At 48.4% G+C, this 10452-nt stretch overlaps 1 protein-coding gene across 11 annotated transcripts in view; it reads right to left on the reverse strand.

The window, feature by feature from the left end:
• Positions 1-9995, reverse strand: part of Bcl2l1 (BCL2-like 1) — a 75072-nt gene extending 65077 nt beyond the window's left edge. For 2 of the 11 annotated variants that reach the window (NM_001289739.1, NM_001289716.1), the window contains exons 1-2: positions 6578-6909; positions 5619-6294 (exon numbers count right to left, since the gene is read on the reverse strand). In NM_001289739.1, the coding sequence (NP_001276668.1) occupies positions 5619-6182 (564 nt within the window). In that variant the 5' untranslated portion in view covers positions 6183-6294; positions 6578-6909. The other 9 variants (XR_374396.4, NM_009743.5, NM_001289717.1 and 6 more) reach the window with 9 other exon arrangements.
• Positions 9996-10452: the final 457 nt, after the last annotated feature.

Below are 10452 nucleotides of genomic sequence, written 5' to 3' on the forward strand. Positions count from 1 at the left end.
AGTTAATTCATATTCTAGCCACCCAACAGGTGACAGGTGAGCTATTTTACATTTCCCTGTATCTTGGTTGTTCACTTTTTTGATCACTCCTTAAATTTCATCCATCCATCCACCCATCTATCTACTCACTGAGTATGGCCATGCCATGGGCACATATGGAGGTCAGAAGACAACTCGCAATTAGTTCTTCCCTTCCACCAAGTGGAAACCAGGGATGTAACTCAAGATATCAGGCTTGATAGCTTATACCTTTATAAGCTGAATTATCCTGCCAGGTCCTTTGATCACCATTATTAAAGTGCTGTCCTACCCTGCTGTGCTAGGCATTATCTATAAACCAATCTGCTTTTCCCCCCTTATTTCCTTCAGAGTTCATAGTATCAGCTGAAAGCTCCCTCTCCCCCCACACACACAGAGAAGGGGGGGACACACAAACTTGGGTCCTCTAGAAGAGTAGCAAGAGCTCTTAAACATTAAGCCATCTCTCTAGCTCCCAGGCTGTATCATCAATGGACTGCTGTGTATACACAGAGTGTGAGTGTGTGTGTGTGCACACGCGTGCATGCATGCACACTCGGCTTAGCTTGCATTTCTATGCATATGCACACTGAGGCTGGAGGTCAATCCTAGGTATTGCTCTTCAGAAGCTATCTACTTCACTGGCCTAGAACTCACACATTAGTCTAGAGTGGCTGGCCAGCAAGCCCCAGAAAGCCCTAGTCTCTGCCTTCCAGCTTTGGGATTGTAAGTGTACATCACTGTGTCTGGCATTTTTTTTTTTAAACACAGATTCTGAATTCTAGTGATCAAACTCAGGTTCTCTTTTTTTTTTTTTTGGAAGTGGGGGTTGGGGGGATTAGAGGGTTGAGACGGTTTTTCTGTGTAGTCTTGGCTTTCCTAGAGCTCACTCTGTAGACCAGCCTGCCTCTACTTCTCAAGTGTTGGGATTAAAACCATGGGCTTGCCCAAACTCAGATTCTTATGCTAGCACAGCAAGCATTTTACAGACTGAGCCTCAGCCTCTATTATGTATTTTTTTTCTTTCTATCAGAATGAGCTACATGAGGCAAAAACTTAGTTTTGTTTAGTATTAGTATTTGTTGTTTGTGTAGTATTGAGCCTAGCAGAGTAGAGGCTCAATAACTGGGTCAAAGGAGGCGCCCACCATTATTATTCTTGTTTGATAAGGTCCTTCCTTCAGAAACTTAGTATCTTTTCATCAGTGACTACTACGCCCAAGACCTGTGCACTGGGCTAAGATAACCAGTGAGCAAGATGTGGACTCTGCCTCAACTCCTGACAGAGTACAGCCTTGGAAATGCCTCTGGGCACCAACTTGACACTAACAGCTTCTTTCTTTATACAAAGTGCGAGGGATCATATGTAAAAAAAGGTGAGTATCAAGCTGGTGGCAATTTGTCTCACTAGGTGAAACAAAGATCCCGTGGGACTCTTTTTATCACTAGATGCCCAGTGGGGGTGGGGAAGACAGACTGAGCTGCAGGGACAACAGGATTCGGAGTGAATCCTTCAAGGGAAGATCCTGCAGACTCTGGTTGGAGGGCAGGGATGGGGGCAGAAATCCTGATAGGCTTAGGTTGTTGAGGCTGTTTCTGTTGGAAGGCAGCTCACTGGGGACTACCTTTAAAGCAAAGCACACTAACCCAGACAAGGCAGCAATTGCAAAAAGCAAGTCCTGTGGTGGGAGGCTGGGGAAAAACCAGGAGGCGAGGCATGAGAGAAGGATGCCCAAGACCACTGGCCTTAGGACAGGAGTCTGCTGGGAGAGGGGTTCAGCTTCACACAGCCCAAACAAAATTGGTGGTTGCCCACACAAAGTCAAGAAACTCTCCAGGTTCCACTGGGGCCCCCTAAAAATTACCTAGGTAATTTTTAAGCAGAAGATGAAGAGTTCCATGTGGTTGCTGGGGATGCTGCTTCAGGAGTCTGGAAAACCCTATGATGGCAAAGGAGTTTTAAGAGCCACCTAAAAAAAGACACTGAAAAGAAGTAGGTGTTCCAAGGGGGAGCCCCTGAGACACTTTACTTCATTTGGAGACCTGAATGAGATTACTAAGAATTTCTGTGTTGGGGTTTCTGATGGGGCTTCCCCAAGAAAACCACAGAACTGCCGAATTTGCAAATGGAGCTGAGGTGCTTCAACTAAGCACATGTCCATCTCTCTGTTGCACTGAAGAAGCCACAACAGGTAAGAGTAGAGCTGCAGCTTGGGGAAGGCCAAGCTAGGTGCTCTCCCCAGTATCACTCGTTCTCTGCTCCTAACAATGGTGTTTCCACTGGGCAAAGGGTATCTCCAGGGCTGGTAATACCAAAGTGACTGGCCCACTTGGAGTCTCACCCACATTCAAAGTAAAAAAAAAAAAACAAAAAAACAAAAAAACCCAAAAGGGTTTCATCTAATGGGGGCTAGGTCTCAGTGAACAGGCTTAGTTTCTTAAGTAGTAACTCCAGGGGGTAAAGTTCAGAGCCTTAGAGAGAGGAAGCTCATTTTGGAGAAGATGGGCATCCACCCTACAATTAAGGTCAGCGAAGGGCTTTTATTCTGGCAGTTGGGTATCATTATTAGATTTTACAGGTAGGAGAGACAAAAGACAAGAGACACAAACAGGTACAACATTTTTCCAGGTGACTCAGGCAGGCGGGCAGTAGTATGGCCAGAGGCTGGAGTTCCAATCCTTACAGCATCACCCTACAATTAACAGAGATTCTGGGGCAGGCCATCTGTCTCCTTGCACACATGCCACTCTCAATGATTGACAAGACTGAGATTTTAACAGGGAAAACACTAACAAGAAGCCATCATGACTGGGCAAACTCCTGATGCCACGCAACACTTGCTATGCCTGAGTTTTCTTAGTACCCCAATCGGAGGTTTCCACACATTTGGGAACCTGCTACTGATGATAAAGGCACTGTTCTCAGATACCAGAACACTGCTACGATTGCAACATGGAATGAGTACTTTCTATAGGCATGCTGTTCTCAGCCCAACAGTAGCCATGAGTTTCTATGCTACTCTGTCTGGATTATTACTTCCTGATTAAGGCATGGATGGAAAGAGTCTGGACTCTAAAATTAGGCCAATATCAATTTAGGACACTAAGTTGGCTGAGAAACATTTAAGCTCGGTTATTTAGCCACTGGGAGCTTTGTGTACAAACTGGGAATAAATTCACGTACCTTGGAAAGTTACTGTATGGAACATGTGAATGGCCACATATTTCCATGATAGAGAGATAATGTCTAGCTTAAGCTAGCACCTAGCACTCTGCTTGCCTTATAGTAGCTGTTCAGTAAATTTGCCCCATTAAGTAAAGGATAAAACACCTGAGGTACTCAGGTACAAGAAAGGCAAAGTTCTGTCCCCTTTCCTAAAGGATGCTAATTTGGAGCATACCCTAAGTGACTATCTGAACTCATAGCTGCAGCCTCCAGGGACGTTAGGGGATGCCACTGCAGCAGCATCTGTACAGCTCAGGAGACTGTACCTAAAAGGACATGGGTAGGTATCTTCCACCAAGGCTCAAATAACACGGAGGGGAATGTTTCTTGCCCGCTGGTCCCGGAAAGAATGCATATCCAGAAATGGTCCTGCCCTAACCGGCTCTTCTGCACACATTCCCTCTCTGTTTACCACACAGAAGTGGCAAGTTACCAGGTATGTTGCCCAACAGGCTGGAGATTCTTGAGTGAAGAGACACTGGAAAGTGGGATTTTAGTCAGTGAAGATCTAATGAATCTGTCCCCCAAGCTGCTGCCTTAGGTCAGTTTAGCATTTTTCCAGGTGATACTATAAGAAGACTTATAGTATGGGGCAGCTGGCAATTCTTAGGTCTGCAGACAAGAGGGTGGCTGGCCCAGCAGGTACCTCGTCAATCACCTACTGTTTGTAGCTGGCAAGACCCTACCTGTTATTAGGACCACTCAGTCAACTAAAGACAGTCAGTAGGCGATGGAGGGAAAGGGCGCACATCTACTTGGAGATGCTTCAGAGGGTGTGTCTGAAGCGATGGAATCCTGTCCCTCCTGTAATCAGCTGAACAAATATTTGCCCCAAAAGAGAATCAAAGCAAGAGAATGAATAGAAGAGGTCACAGCACAAACCAACAGGAACTATTTAATCATTTATCTCCCCAGGGAGTTCATTTACAGATTAGCTTTCAAGTCTGGCAACCCTTAGCTCAAGGGAACCCACCTTTACCTCAGTCAACTCTACTCTGGTCATCTGGCCTCTACTGACAAGTGACCTCCTTGCCTTTACAAGAGCTACTGGAGGGAAGAAAGGTGAAGTTTCAAAGAAATGGGAAACTAGAGGCAGGATGGGGTCCCAGGGAAAACCTGGAGGTCTCTTACCCTGTAGTAAAGCAAAGTGCTTGCCCCGCCCTAGGCCCAGCCTATGGACAACTAAATTCTTGACATTCCGGAGTCCATGGTGCATGGCCCCTTCCACCTCACTTCCTTCAATGGATGACTTATTTTCCAGTCTGTCCATTTTCTACATATTCTAAGGAGACAGAATACGTCTCAGAAGCCGCAATATCCCCTATTCCAGAATGCAGTTCACTCTGAAGGGTAACAAACGCCTACCACGACAGCTACTAGTAATGGAACTCTCACCTCTATCTCACCCTGACTGATGAGGTGGCGAGCAGGATTCTGAAGAAAAAGCACTCATTGTGTCAGCCTCTGCTCTCTTTATCTTTGGGTCACAATAGTCTGTTAGAAACTAAGGCTCTAGAAGGTAAACCAGCCTGTCCAAGGTCACATGGCCAGTTAAGTGACAGGGCCAGGACTCACACCCACATACAGTCTGTCACCAAATCTTAATTTCCTATGGAGCCTCACAAACCAGGTTCTTGCTCTGCCAGCAAACAGTGCTTCAGTAAAGAGGCCCCAGGGCCCTGACCAGAAAAACACTGGGCAGAGCAGCTGGAGATCCCCAACCAATCCAGGGCAGCGAGGTGCAAAGTCCTGGGGCTTGATATGGCACAGGAAGGGCTCTACAAACAAGCCAACCATGCAGAAAGTTGCACACTTTGGGGAAAAAGAACTTAGGAGCACAGCACAAACACCATTGGCCCAGACCACCCTCCTCTAAAATCAGACAATACTCAGCCACTCTAGCCAGTGGGGGCTCCTGACTGGCCAAATGGTCTGAGTACCATGCATGCAAGTACACAGCAGCCTGAGGTTCCAGTTCTGCAGTTTCCTGGGTATTATGTTCATCACCCCAGCCAAGGTGACCCATTTCATGAGAGTGAGCAGAACGCGGGGAGAACTTGCTGCTCTCATAGGTTTTAAGCCAAGTAAACACATAGGCTGTTTTTCTTTGCTGAGAAATTGGAACAAAACTATGAAACTGTGGGGCCACAAGGGTAGCCAGGATGAAAGATACAGGTCCCTTAAAAATTGGGTCATCTATATTTCCAAAGTTAACCTCTTGTATTAAAATGAAGCCAGGAAGGTCTCCTGAACAATCGGTATCTTTAACAACCATGCCATATAACAGAAAGAGACCAAAAAGGGCAGTTTTAGGGATGTTCACAGAGAAGAGAGACACAAGCAAGGGGCGGACACACAAGGGGCGTGGTTCTTACCCAGCCGCCGTTCTCCTGGATCCAAGGCTCTAGGTGGTCATTCAGATAGGTGGCCATCCAACTTGCAATCCGACTCACCAATACCTGCATCTCCTTGTCTACGCTTTCCACGCACAGTGCCCCGCCAAAGGAGAAAAAGGCCACGATGCGACCCCAGTTTACTCCATCCCGAAAGAGTTCATTCACTACCTGCTCAAAGCTCTGATACGCGGTCCCTGGGGTTATGTGAAGCTGGGATGTTAGATCACTGAACGCTCTCCGGTACCGCAGTTCAAACTCATCGCCTGCCTCTCTCAGCGCTTGCTTCACTGCTGCCATGGGAATCACCTCCCGCGCATCCAAACTGCTGCTGTGGCCAGTGGCTCCATTCACGGCCGGGCTATCCGCCAGGTGCCAGGATGGGTTGCCATTGATGGCACTGGGGGTCTCCCTCTCTGCTTCAGTTTCTTCTGGGGCCTCAGTCCTATTCTCTTCGACATCACTAAACTGACTCCAGCTGTATCCTTTCTGGGAAAGCTTGTAGGAGAGAAAGTCGACCACCAGCTCCCGGTTGCTCTGAGACATTTTTATAATAGAGATGGGCTCAACCAGTCCATTGTCCAAAACACCTGCTCACTTACTGGGTCTGCTCTGTGTTTAGCGATTCTCTTCCAGGATCCAAAGCCAAGATAAGGTTCTGAAGAGAGAGAGAGAGCTTCAGGAGAAAAATTTAATATGCATGTCATTTACCTTACAATATTCCCATTCCTCCTCCAGGTACCAGAATTGCTTTCTTTGTGGCTCTTATGAAGGTCTGAGTCCGGGTTCTAAGGGACTTCAATGAAGTCAAATTGAAAGGACCAGCCAGCTTTGAATTGTTTCATCCGCCTCTTTTTACTACAACCACCCACCCCCTTTTCTCCGAAATGCCTTTCTCCAAAAGTCACCCCCATTGGCATATCCCCACCACCACCACCTACATTCAAATCTATCTCCGGCGACAGCAAGCAGGTACAACCCCCGGAAGGTCTTTTGTATCATAGGTCGGGGAGGAGGTGGTGGCTGGGTCGCCGGTAACTCAGCAAAAAAAAAAAAAAAAAAAAAAAACCAGCCCCGGCCGGAGGGATCATGCGACCTGGTAGGCAGCTCAGAAGGCGACAGAGGAATTGCGAAGCTTAGGAACCTGCCCCCTCACAACCTGGTTCCTCCATCGACCAGATCGAGGGCGGCCTCTCTCTGCTCCGCAGGCTCCAGCCACCCGGGAGCCCAACCCCCTCGCTCTAGCACGCCCCTTGGCTCTCCGCCTCCTACTGGGAGTCAGGAGAACTCTCCCGGAGGTATGGGTTTAGTGTAATTTCCCCCCACCCCTCCTTTCTTTCTTTCTATTTAAGTACCAGCCCTAGATGAGGCTTCCGAAACCCTAAAGGGACTTCCAAGTGAATCTCAAGGTTTCGCGCAGGGACGCGGACAGGGGGAAGACAGCCTCGGATCTGTGATCTGATTTCGGAAAGACCACTCCCGGGTTTTTCCGAGAGGCGTATGCTGGAGACCCCCCACAAACACCGCTAGTTGTCTTTGAATTCCCCAAAGGCCCTGGACACAGCACTGGGGGACGGCCAGGTCCTCCATTCCGCGCCCGGACACAATGGCCGCCGGCACCCCACGCACAAAGACGGGGTGAGAGAGAGGCACTGAGCCCCGCCACCGGCCAGGAAGAAGGGTCGGGGCTCCCACAGTGGAGACCTCGTTTTTCCTGAGGCCGAGCCCAAGGCGGCCTTCTGGAGCCCCCTGCAGGGCTCGAGGGCCGGAGGCCGCTCCGCGCCGGAGCCCCGGGTGGGTGGGCTGAGGCCTCGCTTACTGCTCGCGCTCCCCTAGGCCGGGTACCCGCCGAGCCACCGCCCCGTTGCTAGGCAACCGCCCTCCCTCAGGGGCGCCCCCTAGACCTCTCTGGAAGGAGGGGTCTCGCCCCCGCGGCCCGCCCCAGCTTAGCCAATCCGCGGGTCGAGTCGGCACGGAAGCGGGACGGCAAAGGCTCCCATTGGGCCCAGCGCCTGTCAGGCACAGGGGAGGCGGCGCTCTCACCTGCGAGCCCCAGAGAGCCGTGGGGGGCCACATCCCCCCTTCATAGGCCCAGTGGCTTCCAGACACTAGGGCGTTTTGCGGCTGGGAAGTATGCCGCGGACTTAAGCCTGCCTACCTGGCTGACTGCTCGTGCTGAATCTCCCGGAGAAGCCGGCCTCAGTTTCCCCTGAAGAGACCGGGGGAACTTGCAAGCGCAGCCACTTCCGGTGCCGCGGCAGCGCGCGCGAGCCCGAGACGCAAAAGGAGTGCGCGCCAGAAAGGGACTGGCATCGAGACATGGGAGAGCAGCGACCCCTGGCGAGCGATTTGAGGAGTCTCAGGCGCGTGGAACGTTTATGGTTCACATTCCTTCAATCTAGTTCCTTCATCCATCTGTCCCTTTGTATACTACAGAAAAAGTGCTTTTTCCTTTCGATGTCGGTGTCCAACATCGAACAGGTTTCTCAACTTGTGTATTTCCCCCCTCACTTTAAAAATAGACAGCAATATTGACCTTTCATTGACTGTGTATCAGGTACTACTTGAAAAGCCTGAAGAATAGAAAGCCCTTAGTTTGGTTTGTTGAAGACACAAGGCAAGGCAATGTCTCTGTTTTTATGAAGACTTATACCTTACGGGTGGAGACACCCAACTAGGAAAATACACAAACAATGTAATCTCTAGTGCTTTGGAAAAAAAAATCCTGACATTGTGATAATGACGGTGAAAACGAGAGTTGCCTTAGAGTGAGTGAGTGAGTGAGTGATCTCTTTAAAAATGCAAACCCTGACTGACTGACCAGTGCAGTAGAAAGACATTTATTTAACAGTTTTTCAGCCCAGTCTGTCCTCAATCTATGTAGCATAGGATGACCTACTTTTTTTCTCTTTCTTCCTTTCTTCCTTCCTTTCTTTCTTTCTTTCTTTCTTTCTTTCTTTCTTTTTTCTTTTGGTTGTGAGCCCAGGCTTTAACGACTGAGCCATCTCTTCTCCTGTTTCACTATTATACAGTTTATGTGTTGCTGGCGACCGAACCCAGAACTTTGTGCATAGTAAGTAGTCAGGCATTCTACCAAATGAGCTATAACTCAGTTTTTCAAAAATTTATTTGGGGCACGTACACATGAGTGTGGGTATGTACGTGCCACCGTGTTTATATGGAGGTCTGAGGACAATATTTAGGCGTTAATTCTGTTCAAGAGTGGAACTCAGATCCTGGGCTTGCAAGGCAAGTTCTTTCTTTTTATACAGGGTCTGGTTATGTAGCTGTGGGCTGCCCTTGATCTTGAATTCACTATACAGTCTAGGTTGGTCTTGAACTCCTAGCAGTGTCCACGACATGATACAGGAGATCTTTCTCTGCTGATTCCTGGCTGTGGGACAACATGGCCTCAGGAAAAAGCTGCTCTTCTGCACAGCATCTGACAGTCTGGAGACAGCAACTCGCCGTCTTTCACAGAATGTACTGTTGGCCACAGAGTTCATTCTATCCTTTTGGGAAACCCCTTGACTGAAATTTGGTGTGTGCTGGAGAGCTGAGCCCATGTGGGAACAGACACACCAGAATTGTTTCAAACTCGTTATCTTCTCTGAGCCTCATACGCTCCCAGGTGGGTGTTATTAAACCAGCCAAAGGAGGCAGAGACTAAAAGAAATTAATAAATTACCTGAAGTAAGAAAGATTGTGTGTGAAGAGGGGTGGGGTGGCTATAAGACGAGAGAGAGAGAGAGAGAGAGAGAGGTGCTAGATCGGAATGGACCCTGGCTGGTCTAAAACCAAAGTCATGGCTTAAGCAACTCTAATGGGATCCGAATGGTGTGTGTGTCCTCCACAGCTTTCTCATGTGTGGGCCTCACAGTTTCCTAACAGCTTTGCTGCAGTGGGCTGAAGGTTAAATGAGGGACGGGGGCTGGTGAGATGATTCATCCTATATAGGAGCTCTCTCCTTAGCCTGACAACTGGACTTCCATCTTGGAATCCACATAGTGAAAGGAAAGAACTAACTCAAAATTGTTTCCCCACCCTCCAGCTCCTGGTAAGGTACCCGCTTTTGCACTTAAGCACGAGCACACGTGTTAGATCATGGGACCTGACCTGCCACTCCCTTCCCTTCTTGCTGCTCTATTGTAAGGCTGGAACAGGAATTTGTAAATAAATATGCTGTTGCATTTCTTCCTTGAGCTATAGTCCGGTCCCTTAGCTCCTAGAGAAGCCTTGTGAAGATTAAGAGATATCTGCCTCTTTCTCTCTGTTTCTCCGGCTGTTTTGCTCTCTATTTTTCTCATTCTCTATTTCTCTTCCCCCTCCCTTCTCCATAGCGGCTCTTTTACCCGTTTACATTAAGCTAACTCCTTGGTATTTCTCTGATGCCCTCTCATCAGCACTATCATGCTGCCTCCAGTGTGATCCTCAATGCTCTCAATGCTTTCCCACGGTAAGGCCTGACCATGGCCTGGTGGTGTGTGCTCACCCTCTGTAATGCTCATTGTCAGAAGGGTAATTCTGAATCAGCTACTTCCCCAGACCAGACCACGAGTAAGCGTGTCTTCTGAACAAATAAATGGGTTTTATTGTTTTGGTTTTTGGTTTTCCAGACAGGGTCTGTCTGGTGCTGGCCTTGAATGCATAGAGATCTGACTGCCTCTGCCTCCCAAGTGCTGGGATTAAAGACACATGCCACACCACCTGGCAAGTAAGTATATTTTTTTTTTAAAAAAAGGAACTTGTACAAATGTTTAACACATTATAACCAGTGATTCTCTAGTGACTGATTTTATTTGATCATTGGATATTA

The sequence above is a fragment of the Mus musculus genome, chromosome 2, assembly GCF_000001635.26.
Source record: "Mus musculus strain C57BL/6J chromosome 2, GRCm38.p6 C57BL/6J".
Taxonomy (NCBI): Eukaryota; Metazoa; Chordata; class Mammalia; order Rodentia; family Muridae; genus Mus; species Mus musculus.